Source organism: Rattus norvegicus, chromosome 9 (assembly GCF_021556685.1).
Source record: "Rattus norvegicus strain SHRSP/BbbUtx chromosome 9, alternate assembly SHRSP_T2T, whole genome shotgun sequence".
NCBI lineage: Eukaryota > Metazoa > Chordata > Mammalia > Rodentia > Muridae > Rattus > Rattus norvegicus.
Window position 1 is genome coordinate 16923501 of NC_141542.1, and position 19649 is coordinate 16943149.

At 38.5% G+C, this 19649-nt stretch overlaps 1 protein-coding gene across 7 annotated transcripts in view; it reads left to right on the forward strand.

Annotated features, from left to right (window-relative positions):
- Nucleotides 1-19649, forward strand: part of St6gal2 (ST6 beta-galactoside alpha-2,6-sialyltransferase 2) — a 98114-nt gene that overhangs the window by 51444 nt on the left and 27021 nt on the right. For all 7 annotated transcript variants that reach the window (XM_087565073.1, XM_087565070.1, XM_087565071.1 and 4 more), the window contains 3 exon segments: nt 9240-9337; nt 13229-13330; nt 15523-15697. In XM_087565073.1, the coding sequence (XP_087421199.1) occupies nt 9240-9337; nt 13229-13330; nt 15523-15697 (375 nt within the window).

Sequence of the window (19649 nt, forward strand, 5' to 3'; positions counted from 1 at the left end):
GCATCCAGTGTGATAGTGTATGTCTTTTTACTGGGAAATTGAGTCCATTGATGTTAAGACATATTAAGGAATAGTGATTTTTTTCCTGTTATTTTTGTTATTAGAGGTGGAATTATGTTTGTGTGTCTCTCTTCTTATGGTTTTCTTGCAAGGAGATTATTTTCTTGCTTTTTCTAAGGTATAGTTTCCCTCCTTGTGTTGGAGTTTTCCATCTATTATCCTTTGTCAGACTGTATTTGTGGAAAGATATTATGTAAATTTGGTTGTATCATGAAATATGTTTGATTCTCCATCTGTTTTAATTGAGAGTTTTAATGAGTATAGTAGCCTGTGCTGGCATTTGTGAATTACATCTGCCCATGATCTTCTGGCTTTCATAGTCTCTGGTGAGAAGTCTGGTGTAATTCTGATAGGTCTGCTTTTATATGTTACTTGAACTTTTCCCCTTACTGCTTTTAATATTCTTTCTTTGTTTCACTCATTTGGGATTATTATGTGAAAGTAGGAATTTCTTTTTTTGTCCAATCAATTTGTAGTTCTGTAGGCTTCTTGTATGTTTATGGGCATCACTTTCTTCAGGTTAGAGAAATCTCTTCTATAATTTTGTTGAAGATATTTACTGGCCCTTTAAGTAGGGTGTCTTCATTCTCTTCTTTTTTTTTCCAATAATTTCTTTCTTTATTTTTCATTGGATGTTTTCTTTTTTTTCAAAAGGGAGTATTTATTACAGATTGTTTTTTTTTTGAAATTTTTTTTAACTTGAATATTTCTTACATACATTTCGAGTGTTATTCCCTTTCCCAGTTTCCAGGCAACGTCCCCCTCCCCCCCCTTCTTTATGGGCGTTCCCCTCCCCATCCTCCCCCCCTTGCCAGCCTCCCCCGAAAAATCTAGTTCACTTGGGGTTCAGTCTTAGCAGGACCTAGGACATACCCTTTCACTAGTGCTCTTACTAGGATATTTATTGCTACCGATGAGGTCAGAGTCCAGGGTCAGTCCATGTATAGTCTTTAGGTAGTGGCTTAGTCCCTGGAAGCTCTGGTTGGTTGGCATTGTTGTACCTATGGGGTCTCGAGCCCCTTCAAGCTCTTCCAGTACTTTCTCTGATTCCTTCAACGGGGGTCCTATTCTCAATTCACTGGTTTGCTGCTGGCATACGCCTCTGTGTTTGCTGTATTCTGGCTGTGTCTCTCGGGAGAGATCTACATCCGGCTCCTGTCGGCCTGCACTTCTTTGCTTCATCCATCTTGTCTAACTGGATGACTGTATATGCATGGGCCACATGTGGGACAGGCTCTGAATGGATGTTCCTTCTGTGTCTGTTTTAATCTTTGCCCCTCTATTCCCTGCCAAGGGTATTCTTGTTACCCTTTTAAGAAGGAGTGAAGCATTCACATTTTGATCATCCGTCTTGAGTTTCATGTGTTCTAGGCATCTAGGGTAATTCAAGCATTTGGACTAATAGCCACTTATCAATGAGTGCATACCATGTGTGTTTTTCTGTGATTGGGTTAGCTCACTCAGGATGATATTTTCCAGTTCCAACCATTTGCCTACGAATTTCATAAAGTCATTGTTTTTGAAAGCTGAGTAATAATCCATTGTGTAGATGTACCACATTTTCTGTATCCATTCCTCTGTTGAAGGGCATCTGGGTTCTTTCCAGGTTCTGGCTATTATAAATAAGGCTGCTATGAACATACTGGAGCACGTGTCTTTTTTATATGTTGGGGCATCTTTTGGGTATATGCCCAAGAGTGGTATAGCTGGATCCTCAGGCAGTTCAATGTCCAATTTTCTGAGGAACTTCCAGACTGATTTCCAGAATTGTTGTACCAGTCTTCAATCCCATCAACAATGGAGGAGTGTTCCTCTTTCTCCACAACATCGCCAGCATCTGCTGTCACCTGAGTTTTTGATCTTAGCCATTCTCACTGGTGTGAGGTAAAATCTCAGGCTGATTTTGATTTGCATTTCCCTTATGACTAAAGATGTTGAACATTTCTTTAGGTGTTTCTCAGCCATTCGGCATTCCTCAGTTGTGAATTCTTTGTTTAGCTGTGAACCCCATTTTTAATAGGGTTATTTGTCTCCCTGCGGTCTAACTTCTTGAGTTCTTTGTATATTTTGGATATAAGGCCTCCATCTGTTTTAGGATTGGTAAAGATCTTTTCCCAATCTGTTGGTTGCCGTTTTGTCCTAACCACAGTGTCCTTTGCCTTACAGAAGCTTTGCAGTTTTATGAGATCCCATTTGTCGATTCTTGATCTTAGAGCATAAGCCATTGGTGTATTGTTCAGGAAATTTTTTCCAGTGCCCATATGCCCCAGATGCTTCCCTAATTTTTCTTCTATTAGTTTGAGTGTATCTGATTTGATGTGGAGGCCTTGATCCACTTGGACTTAAGCTTTGTACAGGGTGATAAGCATGGATCGATCTGGATTCTTCTACATGTTGACCTCCAGTTGAACCAGCACCATTTGCTGAAAATGCTATCTTTTTTCCATTTGATGGTTTTGGCTCCTTTGTCAAAAATCAAGTGCCCATAGGTGTGTGGGTTCATTTCTGGGTCTTCATTTCTTTTCCATTGGTCTATCTGTCTGTCTCTGTACCAATACCATACAGTTTTTATCACTATTGCTCTATAATACTGCTTGACTTCAGGGATAGTGATTCCCCCTGAAGTCCTTTTATTCTTGAGGATAGTTTTAGCTATCCTGGGTTTTTTGATATTCCAGATGAATTTGCAAATTGTTGCCTAACTCTTTGAAGAAATGGATTGGTATTTTGATGGGGATTGCATTGAATCTGTAGATCGCTTTTGGTAAAATGGCCACTTATACTATATTAATCCTGCCAATCCATGAGCATGGGACTTTTTTCCATCTTCTGAGGACTTCTTCAATTTCTTTCTTCAGAGTCTTGAAGTTCTTATTGTACAAATCTTTTACTTGCTTGGTTAAAGTCACACCGAGGTACTTTATATTATTTGGGTCTATTATGAAGGGTGTCGTTTCCCTAATTTCTTTCTCGACTTGTTTCTCTTTTGTGTAGAGGAAGGCTACTGATTTATTCCAGTTAATTTTATACTCAGCCACTTTGCTAAAGTTGTTTATCAGCTTTAGTAGTTCTCTGGTGGAACTTTTGGGATCACTTAAATATACTATCATATCATCTGCAAATAGTGATATTTTGACTTCTTCTTTTCCAATCTGTATCCCCTTGACCTCCTTTTGTTGTCTGATTGCACTAGCTAGAACTTCAAGAACTATATTGAATAAGTAGGGAGAGAGTGGGCAGCCTTGTCTAGTCCCTGATTTCAGTGGGATTGCTTCAAGTTTGTCTCCATTTAGTTTAATGTTAGCAACTGGTTTGCTGTATATGGCTTTTATTATGTTCAGATATGGGCCTTGAATTCCTATTCTTTCCAGGACTTTTATCATGAAGGGGTGTTGAATTTTGTCAAAGGCTTTCTCAGCATCTAATGAAATGATCATGTGTTTTGTTCTTTCAGTTTGTTTATATAATGGATCACGTTGATGGTTTTCCGTATATTAAACCATCCCTGCATGCCTGGGATGAAGCCTACTTGATCATGGTGGATGATTGTTTTGATGTGCTCTTGGATTCCGTTTGCCAGAATTTTATTGAGTATTTTTTCATTGATATTCATAAGGAAAATTGGTCTGAAGTTCTCTTTCTTTGTTGGGTCTTTGTGTGGTTTAGGTATAAGAGTAATTGTGGCTTCATAGAAGGAATTCGGTAGTGATCCATCTGTTTCAATTTTGTGGAATAGTTTGGATAATATTGGTAAGAGGTCTTCTATGAAGGTCTGATAGAATTCTGTACTAAACCCGTCTGGACCTGGGCTCTTTTTGGTTGGGAGACCTTTAATGACTGCTTCTATTTCCTTAGGAGTTATGGGGTTGTTTAACTGGTTTGTCTGTTCCTGATTTAACTTCGGTACCTGGTATCTGTCTAGGAAATTGTCCATTTCCTGCAGATTTTCAAGTTTTGTTGAATATAGGCTTTTGTAGTAAGATCTGATAATTTTTTAATTTCCTCTGAATCTGTAGTTATGTCTCCCTTTTCATTTCTGATTTTGTTAATTTGGATACACTCTCTTTGTCCTCTCGTTAGTCTGGCTAAGGGTTTATCTATCTTGTTGATTTTCTCAAAGAACCAACTTTTGGTTCTGTTCATTCTTTCTATGGTCCTTTTTGATTCTACTTGGTGGATTTCAGCTCTGAGTTTGAATATTTCCTGCCTTCTACTCCTCCTAGTTGTGTTTGCTTCTTTTTGTTCTAGAGATTTTAGGTGTGCTGTCAACCTGCTGACATATGCTCTTTCCTGTTTCTTTCTGCAGGCACTCAGCGCTATGAGTTTTCCTCTTAGCACAGCTTTCATTGTGTCCCATAAGTTTGGGTATGTTGTACCTTCATTTTCATTAAATTCTAAAAAGTCTTTAATTTCTTTCCTTATTTCTTCCTTGACCAGGTTATCATTGAGTAGAGCATTGTTCAATTTCCACATATATGTGGGCATTCTTCCCTTATTGTTATTGAAGACCAGTTTTAGGCCGTGGTGGTCTGATAGCACGCATGGGATTATTTCTATCTTTCTGTACCTGTTGAGTCCCGTTGTTTGACCAATTATATGGTCAGTTTTGGAGAAACTACCATGAGGAGCTGAGAAGAAGGTATATCTTTTTGCTTTAGGGTATAATGTTCTATAAATATCTGTTAAGTCCATTTGGCTCATGACTTCTCTTAGTCTGTCTACGTCTCTGTTTAATTTCTGTTTCCATGATCTGTCCATTGATGAGAGTGGGGTGTTGAAGTCTCCTACTATTATTGTGTGAGGTGCAATGTGTGTTTTGAGCTTTAGTAAGGTTTCTTTTACGTATGTAGGTGCCCTTGTATTTGGGGCATAGATATTTAGGTTTGAGAGTTCATCTTGGTGGATTTTTCCTTTGATGAATATGAAGTGTCCTTCCTTATCTTTTTTGATGAATTTTAGTTGAAAATTTATTTTATTTGATATTAGAATGGCTACTCCAGCTTGCTTCTTCTGACCATTTGCTTGGAAAGTTGTTTTCCAGCCTTTCACTCTGAGGTAGTATCTGTCTTTGTCTCTGAGGTGTGTTTCCTGTAGGCAGCAGAATGCAGGGTCCTCATTGTGTATCCAGTTTGTTAATCTATGTCTTTCTATTGGGGAGTTGAGGCCATTGATGTTGAGAGATATTAAGGAATAGTGATTATTGCTTCCTGTTGTATTCATATTTGGATGTGAGGTTATGTTTGTGTGCTTTTCTTCTCTGTTTTGTTGCCAAGACGATTAGTTTCTTGCTTCTTCTAGGGTATAGCTTGCCTCCTTATGTTGGGCTTTACCATTTATTATCCTTTGTAGTGCTGTATTTGTAGAAATATATTGTGTAAATTTGGTTTTGTCATGGAATATCTTGGTTTCTCCATCTATGTTAATTGAGAGTTTTGCAGGATACAGTAACCTGGGCTTCCATTTGTGTTCTCTTAGGGTCTGTATGACATCTGTCCATGATCTTCTGGCTTTCATAGTTTCTGGCAAAAAGTCTGGTGTAATTCTGATAGGTCTGCCTTTATATGTTACTTGACGTTTTTCCCTTACTGCTTTTAATATTCTTTCTTTATTTTTTGTATTTGGTGTTTTGACTATTATGTGACGGGAGGTGTTTCTTTCCTGGTCCAATCTATTTGGAGTTCTGTAGGCTTCTTGTATGCCAATGGGTATCTCTTTTTTTAGGTTAGGGAAGTTTTCTTCTATGATTTTGTTGAAGACATTTACTGGTCCTTTGAGCTGGGAGTCTTCACTCTCTTCTATACCTATTATCCTTAGGTTTGATCTTCTCATTGAGTCCTGGATTTCCTGTATGTTTTGGACCAGTAGCTTTTTCTGCTTTACATTATCTTTGACAGTTGAGTCCATGATTTCTATGGAATCTTTTGCTCCTGAGATTCTCTCTTCCATTTCTTGTATTCTGTTGGTGAAGCTCGTAACCACAGCTCCTTGTCTCTTCTTTTGGTTTTCTGTATCCAGGGTTGTTTCCATGTGTTCTTTCTTGATTGCTTCTATTTCCATTTTTCATTCCTTCAACTGTTTGATTGTGTTTTCCTGGAATTTTTTCAGGGATTTTTGTAACTCCTCTCTATGGTCTTCTACTTGTTTATTTATGATTTCCTGGAATTCTTTCAGGGATTTTTGTGATTCCTCTCTGTAAGCTTCTACTTCTTCTCTAAGGGAGTTCTTCACGTCTTTCTTGAAGTCCTCCAGCATCCTGATCAAATATGATTTTGAAACTAGATCTTGCTTTTCTGGTGTGTTTGGATATCCATGTTTGCTTTGGTGGGAGAATTGGGCTCCGATGATGCCATGTCGTCTTGGTTTCTGTTGCTTGTGTTCCTGCGCTTGCCTCTCGCCATCAGATTATCTCTAGTGTTACTTTGTTCTGCTATTTCTTACTGTGGCTAGACTGTCCTATAAGCCTGTGTGTCAGGAGTACTTTAGACCTGTTTTCCTGTTTTCTTTCAACCAGTTATGGGGACAGAGTGTTCTGCTTTCGGGCGTGTAGTTTTTCCTATCTACAGGTCTTCAGCTTTTCCTGTAGGCCTGTGTCTGGTGTTCGCCAGGCAGGTCACTTGCAGCAGAAAAGTTGGTCTTACCTGTGGTCCCGAAGCTCAAGTTTGCTCGTGGGGTGCTGCCTAAGAGCTCTGCGCGGCGGCAGCAACCAGGAAGATCTGCACCGCTGTTTCCGGGAACCTCCGTGCACCAGGGTTCCAGATGGCATTTGGTGTTTTCCTCCGGCTTCAGAGATGGGTGCAGAGTGCTGTCTCATCTGGTTTCCCAGGTGTGTCTGCTTCTCTGTAGGTTTAGCTCTCCCTCCCACGGGATTTGGGTGCAGAGAACTGTTTATACGGTCTGTCCCTTCAGGTTCCAGCGGTGTCTCAGGTGCAGGGGTCCTGCTGCTCCTGGGCCTTCCCCCACGGGAACCCAGAGGCCGTATGCAGTTTCCTCTTGGGCCAGGGATGTGGGCAGGGGTGGGCAGTGTTGGTGGCCTCTTCCACTCTGCAGCCTCAGGAGTGCCCACCTGACCAGGCGGTGAGGTCTCTCTCCCACAGGGTTTGGGAGCAGAGAGCTGCTGCGGGCCTGGATCTGCGGGTTTGGGATTCCTGGTAAACATAGGAAGTGCCCGGTCCTAGAGGAATTTTGCCTCTGTGTGTCCTGAGTTCACCAGGCAGGTCTCTTGCAGCAGAAAAGTTGGTCTTACCTGTGGTCCCGAGGCTCAAGTTTGCTCGTGTGGTGCTGCCTATGAGCTCTGCGCGGCGGCAGCAACCAGGAAGATCTGCGCTGCCCTCTTCATTCTCTTCTATGCCTTAGGTTTGATTTTCTCATTGTGTCCTGGATTTCCTGGATGATTGGGTTAGGAGTTTTTGTTTTGTTTTGTTTTTTTCATTTTACATTATCTTTGATGATTATGTGGATGTTTTCTATGGTACCTTCTCCCCCTGAGAGTCTCTTTCCTATCTCTTGTATTCTGTTGGTGATGCTTACATCTATGACTCCTGATCTCTTTCCTAGGTTTTCTATCTCCAAGGTCGTCTCCCTTTGTGCTTTCTTTATTGTTTCTCTTTCCATTTTTAAATCCTGGATAGTTTTGTTCAATTCCTTTTACCTGATTGGCTGTGTTTTCCTGCAATTCTTTAAGGGATTTTTGTGTTTCCTCTTTTTAAGGGCTTCTACTTGTTTACTTTTCTTGTCCTGTATTTCTTTAAAGGTGTTATTTATGTCCTTCTTAAATTCCTCTATGATCATGATGAGATGTGATTTTAAATCCACATCTTGCTTTTCCAGTGTGTTTGGATATTCAGTATTTGCTTTGGTGGATGAACTGGGCTCTGATGATGGCAAGTAGTGTTGGTTTCTGTTCCTTACATTCCTGTGCTTACCTCTCATCATCAGGTTGTCTCTATTGTTAGTTGGTTTTGCTGTCTCTGACTGTGTCTTAACTCTCCTGTAGGCCTGTATGTCAGCACTCCTGTATACCTGTTTTCTTTCAGACAGATCTGGGTACTGAGATCTGCTCTTGGGTTTCTGCTTTCTGAAGCTTCCAGGTGTGTTGCTTAGTGCAGAAGAGTTGGTCTTACCTCTGCTCTCAGGATTGTACGTAGTCCTGGAGACTGGCTTTTAGCTCTAGGTGCAGGCAGAAGCCTGAAGGGTCCTGCTTCTAATTTCTCCTAGGTCCCTGTACCCAGAGTACACCAAGGGCACTCCACAGGTTCCTCTTGGGTCAGGAATGTGAGCAGAAGTAGTGTCTACACTTCTGAGAGTTCAGCTCTCTTCCACGGGGGATTTGATTGCAGGCAGCTGTAGGACCAGTTTAGTAAGTTAAGCAAGTTCCTGCTGCTGTCCTATATCCCAGTATCCACAGGTCACTCTGCAGGTTCCTATTGGGCCAGGAATGGAATGTGAGCAGAAGTGGTGGTCTCCCCTGAGCTCTCAGGGTTGTCTGCACTTCTGAAAGTCCATCTCTCTCTCCCCCACGTGATTTGGATTTTTTTGTTTTTTCATTTCATAATAAAAATTGATTTTCAGTAATTTTTTGGGACCAAAACATTTTTTTAAAAAAAATCACTGATATGTTTCTGAGATGCCACAATGCATCCAGCTTTTAACAAACTATGACTTACCAAATATCAAATAATAGTCACAATTTTCTACAAGAGCTTATAAGCTGACAGTATAAAAAATGACAAGCATCTAAATGTAACAAGCAAAATAGCTCACTTGTAATCCTTTGGTTTTATATATGTGCATATGCTCAGATATACACTCATAGAATGTTATCAAGAAACAAGGGGATACATCTGAAAAAATGCATCATTAAGTGACTTTGCCAGTAGTGAGCCTCATATACTTGGTAAGAGAAAATATCACTCTTACTAGGAAGTATAACTTGGGAGTACATTTTTATCTGTGAGCTGGTATTGACTGGTGTCCCCTAGTGTTGTTTGACTCTTGAGTATCCATACTAGTCTCTCTATTTAAGCTGACATCCAAAATCAGTGTCAAATTATTTAAAAATGTGTGTACATTATCTCTATTAGTGGTTTCTAAGTTTCAAATATTGCAAGATTTGTTTTAATGCTTTTTTCCCCAGATTATGTGATTTCACAGAGAAAAAAATGTCACTTATATGCCCTTAGATTCTCATGATGCAGTTTTGAGATTTAACTCTGCCCCTACACGTGGCTATGAGAAAGATGTCGGAAATAAAACCACAGTACGCATCATTAATTCTCAGGTAAGATGGATGAAGAGTTTTCACTGGAACATTTTGTGGGCTAATCTTTTAACTTGATGAGTGAATAGAAATATGGTTAGCATAACCACAATACCGTTATTTCAATACATCTTGTAATCACAAAGAATTGGTGAAGAAAAATGCAGAGAGGAAATTTAAATGTGATTTGGATAGGAAAGATGAGTAAGACCAAAGCAAACTCAGATTAAGCATTAAAAAATTATTTTTTACTTTTGTGTAGATTTTTTGTTATTATAGATCAGTGGTTTTGAACTTTCCTAACTCTGTGACCCTTTATTATAGTTCCTCATGTTGTCCTGACTCCCAACCATAAAGTTATTTTTATTGCTATTTTATCCTGTAATTTTGATATTGTTAGGAATAGTTAATGTAAATATTGTTAAGGATAGATGTTTGCCAAAGGTTTTCCTACCCACAGTTGCTGTCATAGATTATCATGATTTAGTTTATGAACTGTGAAATGCTATTTATTACAGAAGATATTATAGAAATAAGGAATGCAGCATGAAGGGAATAAAAGCACATGAATCATGAGAGCTTTTAGCTTATCTTTGCAACTTCAGTTTGTGATTTAGAAATTTGAAAAATGGAAAGAAGTTGCTTAGTGGGAAGCAGAAATACCTCTTTTTTCTATGTCATGTCTTTTGAATTTATACAAAATATTTCCAGAATAAACCACAATTTCTAATTTCCAAAGTTAGAAATGTAGAAATGTAGAAAAATGAGATGACAAGTGATTTATGGTAAATTGCTTGCAGAGCAAGCTCTTCTCACTCTGTACTCTTCACTGCCCTGGGCAGCCCGCAGCAAATCAAAAACAATTGCCATATTTTTTTAACCTTTCCCCCACCTTTCCCCATATTTTCTTAATTCATAGTCACTGGGGTAAGATCTACATTTCATTAAGTAGTTTCTCAGAAAGTGATAAACATCACCAAATTAAAATACATGTGTCCTGTATAGTACATCCTGATTTCAGAACTATTATGTTGTGATAAAATTAAAAATGCATCTTCATAATGGTATAATTTTTAACTTAGTTTTAGGTCAAGTCCACCCTGATTCCTTCCCCTCTGAACTCCTACTACTGTTCCCTCTCAATTTCATATATTATATTCTTTTGGCTTGGGTTGTTATTATTTGTTTTGCTCTGGTTTGTATTATATACCACAACGTGCACTTAGTGCAGCCTATATATGCAAAGACATTACACAGGCCATCTTCTGTAGCTCTGGTACCTGCTCAGAAGATACATCCCTGAAATAAAGTGTGTCTCTCTTCTCAGAAATTATCAATTGCAAATAGCTCTTTGGCTATGGGTCACACTTCATGTCTACCCCCTCCTTATGATAGAAATTTTTCCTGACTTAATCTTCTGCAGGTCTTGTGCTGTTATACCTGCAAAACATTGTTTAGATGTAGACATACACTGTATATGTCTCTTAAATTCTCTCTATCCCATTTCACAGTGATCTCTGAACTCTGGGGAGGTGGGATGTGATAGATATATATCTCATTTATTGATGGGCATTCTGAAATTTTGCATTCTGTGCCTGTTCACCAGTTATAGTCTCTATGCAAATCACCATCTATTGTAAAAAGAAACTTCTCTGATAACGATTATTGAAAGATGCATCAATCTATGTGTATAAAAGAATGTCATTAAATGTTAGATGCTAAATAGTTCTCTCCTAAAGCCTACCCATGATGCGATCATGATCCTGTTGACTGCACCAGGCATGAGTTCCATTTTACAGAGGGGACTACTGGCTTGTTATTTTCAAAACTTCTGTCCTATTATTGCACTAGTAGGTACATTCCACTGGACCAGTCATTGCTATAGCTCTCAGGGTTTACAGCTATATGATAAATTTTCACCTTCATAGCACTCTGAAAGCTAGTCGGTAGGGAATGAAACCTCCAGTTTCATTCTCGTTCATTTCTCCATGTCTTATGATTGAAGTATGTGGTGTCTTTAGCAGTAGGGTTCTAACATTAGGTTCTAGAGAGTAAACAAGTGCAATAGCTATGAATTGCAATGTGTTAGAGTCTAAGAAGCTACATATGGGACAAAAAATTCTCAAAGATGTAATCTATTCAGAGCACTGGGCTTCTTTGTTAATAACATAGGTGTCAGGGAGAAGCAGTGCCACCTAACTGTAGGGTACCTCTATTTATATACAGCCTCTATCTATCTATCTATCTATCTATCTATCTATCTATCTATCTATCTATCTAAAATGTGTGTGTGTGTGTATGCGTGCGTGCGTGCGTGCGTGCGTGCATGTGTGTGTGTGTGTGTGTGTGTGTGTGTGTGTGTGTTAGGAAGCTTCTGTAGCAGTAGGATTCCATAAGACTTTTTCAAATGGGTTTCATCTTGTTACACACACACACACACACACACACACACACACACAGAGTTCTACAGTTCTATACCTTGCCTTCCTATTCTCTACCCTACTTAACTCTATTTCACATCATTTATGTTCTTTGTTCTTCTATCCATCATCTCTTATTGTGTTCCTCACTTCTTTTGGCATTCCACTTTAAACATCCGTATCTGAAGAAAGAACCAATAATGTTTGTCTTTATGAGTCTCAGTTACCTCATTCTAGAATGGTTATTTGCAGCTCTAGCCATTTTCCCAAACCTTTCATTTTTTTTCTTAACACATGAATTGTAAATCACTTTGTATATGTGCTGTATTTTCCTTATCTACTCATCAGTTGATAGACAATTAGGTTGTTTCCTTTTCCTGGCTTTTCTGACTATAGCAGCCATGACATAACTGACCATGTATGTGTCTCTATAGTAGTATATAGAGTATAAGGGTGTTTGCCCAACTGCATTACATGGGTCAGAGACTAGATCTAAATCTAGACTTTTGTGTAACTTCCACACTAGTTCTATGGTGGGTATGTTTGTAATCTCATCAGCACCTAGTAAGAATTTCTATCTGCCCATATCCATACCTGCACTTTTTTTCTTTCTAAAAATCAATTCTAATTTTGCTATTCTGACTGGCATAAGGTGAAATGTCAAAATAATTTAAACTTGCATTTCTCTTGGCTAGATAATGAACATTTATCTAGCTAAGGGTATTGAACTTTAAAAAAATCTTTTCATAACTGGGTTTGGTTCTATGCTCCCAATTTTTAAATTGATTATTTTTGTAGTGTTTAATTTGTTGAGTTCTTTGTATATTCTAGACATGAACACTATGTCAGATGTATAACTGGTAAAGATACCTTTCCCATTCTTTGGGCTGCTGCTTCATTCAAGTGATGGTGTCATCTGCAGTACATAAACTTTATAGCTTTATACGGTCACATTTGTCAATGGTTGGTCTTATATTTTTGGTTGTGAGCCTAGCCTTTAACGGCTGAGCCATCTCTCCAGCCCCAATGGTTGGTCTTAATGTCTGTACTTGGTAGTTTTTAAAAAAGATGGATGGCAGATGAAATTAATGGACCCATCAAGAATCAGATTGGACCTCAGAGGAAGGACTAAAACTGACACCTCCTAACTCAATTTTAGCTGTTCTTTACTGATTTCTGTCTCATGTGACATATCAAAGGTAATGAGGAAACCAAGAGACTCAATTAGCTGGTAGTTTTATCTTGTAAGGGATGATATCCTTGATGCAGTTCTGATAAAAATGAAGGACTTTGTGGGTTTGGTTTTATTTTATGTTAAAAAATAATCAATAAACTTTAAACATACTTTGAGTGCCTTTGTCCATCTCACAACAGAAGTATAACATCTGAGTCTTACTCTCATTCTTATTTTTGATTGTGACTTGCTTTAAAATTATACTTTTGAAGAAGCAAACACTAGTTATAAAGATCTTCATTTTTCTCCCACACACAGATTCTGGCCAACCCCAGCCATCACTTCATTGACAGTTCTTTATATAAAGATGTTATTCTGGTAGCCTGGGATCCAGCTCCTTATTCTGCCAATCTTAACCTGGTAAGTGTTTCTCTTGATGCTCTAGACCATGTCCACAAGAACAGGTCACTGATAGGCACTAACACGCCTGTGTTTCATGCACCTTTTTGCAATCACGTAGACTAACAAGCCACCTTCTGCTAAGACGCTTTTCCTCTGAGGAATAGAGAAACTACAGCATGTGTAAAGGTTTAGAAAGTTGTAGTTACACTTAAGTAAGACTGATCAAACTGGCAGTTGTCCAAGGTGATAGAATGGTAAAAAGGGCTTCTGAAATAAACTATGTGTAGTTGTCAAGAAAAATATAAACTCTTCATTGTTATTTAAATAAGTGTCTCTGACTTTCTTAAGGATGATTCTCATTGGCTCTTTCTGAATGTGTTAAATTTTATGAAATAACCATCCCTTCCAAGTTAGTTGTATTTTACTTACAGCTCATGGCAGCTCATGGTATTTTACTTACCTTCCCAAGCAAGAAACTGGCCACATTGGACAGGACTTCATATGAAAAGCCCGTGGGATTCTTCGCTTATTTTTTTAATGGACTCAGAAAATTTTATGTTCACCTTCACCATAGTGAATGAGTGTTCTTGATTTGATTTGCTAAAACCAGGAGCATACATATTTCTTACAACAAATATGAGTGATAGATCTTTGCACCTTCAGGGGTCAATCACTTTTAGAACTCCCCAGGATAGAATTGGCCATTAAGAGGAATGTATGTGTTACTACTGCCCATCTTGAGCCTCAGGCTGGACATTTACTTGACATTATTTGGTTTGTGATTTTGTTGGTGTTTTTTTGTATGTTTGCTTGCTTACTTTTACCAGTGGTACAAATTAGAATCACTGGCTCATTCCTTTTTTAAAATCTGACTGTCAATTTTCCATTTCCTGAAGTGGAGAACATAGTCTCAACAGGATTATGGTAAAAACTCAATTCTTTTATAACCCCTAAACTAAGCATCAAACATCAAATAGAGGCAGGATATTTCTAGATTTCAGTTCTTGCAGGATTTTAATTGACTGACCATTAGGTCTGCTGACCCTTTTCTTCATCTGTTGGGAGCATCCCTGCACTGGTCAGAGTTTTCCCACCTTATAGATAGAGACAAACAGAGATAAAGTACAAACAACATGGCCACTATGGTGGGAGCTGAGCTACAAATGATGACAGAGAAGGAGGCTAGAATATATTTTATTCTTTCTTGGATCCCATTTTTCCCATTTTTCAGGCTTCTTTGCCATCTAGCTCTAAGAAGAAACCAAATATGTATTTTAAAGAAACAGACCAGGTTTATCACCAAACATTATGTGGTATCTTAATATGTATTGATTGTATACCCATGCTATTTATTTGAGGATACAGAACTTAATGAGCTAAGCCTGCTCCTACATGCTCCCCAAATCTCATTATGGCACTTGCCACATTTTTGAAGACTTTTGTTTTAAACCAATTTTGTCTGCTTTTTTATATAATACATATAATATAATACATATAATATCTTACACAATAAATGTAGCTCCCCATTCTAGTGCTTATAAATTTATTATTAATCTGGTGATTAATAAATTTATCCATCATTACTAAGGCAGAAAAGTTTTCACCAACCCATGTCAGTCCACCCTGTAAGTGGTGCTGCTTCCTCCCAAAATACAGGAAAATGATGTATTTTCTCCCCCTGTTGTACAACTTGGAAAATCTACTTTCAAAGCCAGGAGTAGCAGGAGACCAACGTACATAAGTATAAGCCAAATCTGACCATAATTCTCTTTATAAGACAGGAGTAGAACACAGTATGCACATTGGCATTAACTGCTATGACTGTTTCCTGGCTGTCAAGTTCTGTTCATGGCAGTCCTCTGGACCAGACCTCTCACGTGTTTATTCTTTGATTTTTGCAGAAAATGCTTGCCACCTCTTATCTAGACCTACGTCTTATTTACCATGATTAAAACATCATTAGGAGATATTGGTGGGAGGAAAATGAAAGGAAAATTGTATAATTATTAATTATAGAGTCAAATAAAACAATTAATTAAAAGATACAGCTTTATTCCTCCTAGGAGCGGAACTATGATCTCTCTTTGAACTTTCCCAAGTGACTGATCCTTGCCTATCTTCCAGCTATTGACTGTCCCTAGACATATTCAGTTCTGTTTCCTTCTTAAAAGGATTTTTCCTCAATTTGAATTGTTTTTATTTTGTTTCAGTGGTATAAGAAGCCAGATTACAACCTTTTCACTCCATATATCCAGCATCGCCTGAAATACCCAACTCAGCCATTTTACATTCTTCACCCCAAATTCATATGGCAGCTTTGGGACATTATCCAGGAAAACACAAGGGAGAAGATACAGCCCAACCCACCATCTTCTGGTTTTATTGGTAGGTGTGTCTAATAGTTGGAATGGTAGGGTGCACAAGTAGGGTCAGAACTCGTTTTACATAGAAAGAATCAATAACAGGTAGTTTGAAATACTAACCAATAAAAGAGACATTTTTCAGTTATGCATTACCAAATTTCCAACTGATACACAGAACTCTCTCATTCTCGTTCCTGACTTGAAGGTAGGAACTTGTGTGACTGGGAAATTATTCTGTCCTACAGTGCACTGATGGGCTGTCTGTACTTTCTTATCTAGTGTTTTGGCTAGGATGGCCAAGGGAAGATTCAACTAGAATTGCAAACTATGTATCCACCTGTCTTCTCTTTCATAGTGGCCTCAAAATAGGCTTCTCACATGGCAACCTAAGCAGGCTGATGAAAGTATCTTAAAGGACAGGAACTTTCAGGCCTAGGCATGATGACCTTCACATGTGCTGTCTAACCCTTGATAGGAAGCACATTGAAGAATCAGTGGATTTTACTCACTGTCAAATCCATTCACATGGCTAGTGAGTGAGGTACCAGACTGAAGGAGAACATAATGGTGCACGATTGCTGGTGCACAGGGTAATGTTGAGGCTAGCTGAAATATTTCATTGCAGTGTCTGTGTGAAAGTGTACTAGCTCCAGTTCAGCAGTAGATTTTCACATTTGATAATCATATATGGTTTGTACTATGTTTTTCAGTCAGGTTTTGCTATGCAAAGTCTATGATTTTAACCCATTTCTTCATGCCTATTGAGGCTTTTCACCCCCATTTCTATGATGTTACCTGTGTAAGGTATAGGACATGAGACTATGAGAGGGTGAAATGGAACCAAAGGTGTGGTGTTTGTTGCCATCCTTAGTAAGTTTACAGTATTCCTTGGGTTGTACAGAGGGCCTTCATCAACAGAGGAGAGTTTGGAGAGACAATTCTAGCTTCATTTAAGTTAAGGACATAGTATTCTGGAGTGAGGCTTGCAGTTTTTATAGTGAGTTTACAGCATCATGATGATATGAAATCCCAAGAAGACCTTAGTGTACCTACTATTAAAGTCATGCCTTTGAAAGTTTCATTTGAAATCCCCAATTCTTCATCTTTGTAGTTTCCTACAGTTTTGTTGACTTAGGAAAGAAAATGTAATTCAGTTTTGAGCAAAGAGTAAATGTGCTAGAATAGGGATTATATACCATAAGAGGACATGACCCAAATTATCATATGTTATGGTTTTTATATCTTCAGTCCAGGAGTGGCATTATTAGAAAGTGTGGCCTTGTTGGAGTAGATATGGACTTGTTGGAGTAGTTGTGTCACTTTGAGTGTGGGCTGTAAAATTTTCATGCTAGTTACCTGGAAGTCAGTATTCTAACAGCCTTCAGATGAAATGTAGAACTCTCAACTTCTGTATTATGCCTGCCTGAATGCTACCATGTTCCCATCTTGATGATAATGGACTGAACCTCTGAACCTGTAAGCCAGCCCCAATTAAATCTTGTTCTTATGAGAGTTGCCTTGGTCATGGTGTCTGTTCACAGCAATAAAACCCTAACAAAGACATAGTATCATCATCATATTTGATCAAGGCAAAAGTTTAAAACACAATTAGAGTGGTTCACCATTGTAAAGATTCAGCCAGATGGTCATAGCCAATGGAAGTAATCCCAGATTGAAGAAGAGCTCAGGCATGTGGCTCAGCTCACTTCAGTCTGTTAATTGTGGACATGGAGTTCTCGAAGGCTCACTGTTGACTCACTTTTAACTTTTTGTTCAGGAAGTGAACTACAGTTCATTACCATTGCAACAAAGTAATCTGGGAATGCCTAGTTTTGGGTTTGAGTTCTTCTCTGCAATGTGCAGGTATTTGACTTAACAAGTAACTTAATCTCTTGGTCATCAGTATCCTCCAATAAGACAAAGCAATACAACCTTTTTAAGGGTGAAGTATGTGTAGTAGCTGTACATCTTACAACTGCTATTTTCTATCACTGTCTTGTACAGTGTATCATCTGTTAGCCTTTTTACATTAATTATAAGTTAATAGCAAATCACATCTGTTTCTAAGACCTTATATTTCATGTGCTCAGTTGTGGCATCCTCCTGGTGGGTGCTATATTACACAGTCCTGATTGGTGTGTTTTTATTGTCACAGAGCATTGCTAAGTTTTGCAATATAAAATGCAGCAAATTGATAAAGAAACATTAGGTTCCCAGGGGGCAAACTCTGCTATGTGCATGGAGATAAGGCTGCCCTAGAGGACATCTGTTGCATTAGACACACTTGCTGCCTCTAAACCTCACCATATTGAAAAATGTGAGATTCTCACCACTATAAGCAATAATAGCAACCTGGTTACTTTAGCAGTGCCCTCTGGGCACTCACATCCTGTGGTTGACTTTGTACTTCCTCTTTAAGATGGATGAAATGGAGTTATTCTGTTCAGTTATTTGATGTTTTCAAATAGCTGTAGAACGATGTTAACCACATCTCACTTCGTTTTTCATTAGAACTTTCTGTGAAATCAATGAGTTAGGTATTTTGTTTTATGGCTGTGGGAAAACTCTTCTAATTAAGATTGACGTCTACTATGACCAGAAACTTCTAGGCTCGGGACAATATGGGAGACTGCCTTCATTAGTGGGGCTTCTCTTTCTCTGATCTTGTCTGGAGAATTCTATGCAACCCCACATGCTTCTAATTGAAAATGTCAGATAGTCTTAGTAAGATTACAGGATTAGTTTCCTTTTCCCTAATGGGAACCTGTTCAGCTGGCACCTGAGTTTACTGAAATGTTTCTCCATGCTAATTTCCAAACTGTAAACCCTCAGTCAATGAGGGCTTTACTGATCCTGGAGTTGCCTACCCTTTCCCCCACAATTTTATAAGCCTTGAATTACTCTAAGTAAAGTTGATCTGCCTTCAGATAGCCTGTCCTGGTGTGGTCCTTCACTATACATACCCACATGGCTTCTGAACCACCCCCCTATTCCTAGTCATGCTCCCTTTGCCCTCATGGATTATATTAACCAATGCTCCATGAAAGCAGGGAGAAATACAGTTGCTGTGAAGAAAAGTATACTCCAAATGCCCTTTTCCTGCTCTAAAGTCTTGCTGAAGTGTCAGCTTGATTTATCAACATCTGTCATCTCTAAGACTATAAGCATCAACTCCTGAACAAAACACATTTCACAAGCACAAAGTGGGTTAGAATGTTTTAGTATGTACTTATCACTGTGCTTAGGAGCTGGTCAGCAAGGAGGTCCTCATGCAGAGGTAACCCAAGGCAAGCCCTCTTTACCTTGCACTATATTCCTGTCTAGTACTCTGCTGGGTGAAGCAGAAGGAAACACTTCCTGGTGTTTGTAGTACAGTGAAATGGGGAGCAATATCATCTAGGTTAGTGTGTAGAGATGAACATAACTATAACTTGAGATGAAAGAGGAGGAGCAGGTTGCTTCAAGAAGGTTACAAGGTACTATAGAGGGTCTTGTAACCATTTAGGCTTTTTCTATGTTCACCTAAGTTCCCAAAAAAATGACAATGAGGCTCCACAATTAGCTCTTAACTGAATATTAACCAATTTATACTAATCCAAGTTCTGCAGCCTGCCTAGTTACCTCTCATTAGTTTTGTAAGTCTGACTTTCTCTGAGTCCTGGTGCCAAATCCTCCTGACATTTCCCCAGGGTTCCCCTCTCTATGCCAGATGTCCCACCCTCTAATCCTGCTCCAACTTACTGTCTACCTCCAGAGGCTCCTGAAGGCAGTTCACATAAACTCACACAGGCAAACACACATATAAATAAAAATAATGAATCTTTAAATGATAAGAAGAAATGAATTAGAGGACATGTGTAAAGATTTATAATTTTAATGTAAATGCATATTCATATAGAATGAATTAAGTTATATTTTATTCATTAATATTAATAAAATACTTATTAAAGTTTTTATATCTATAATGTTGTTAG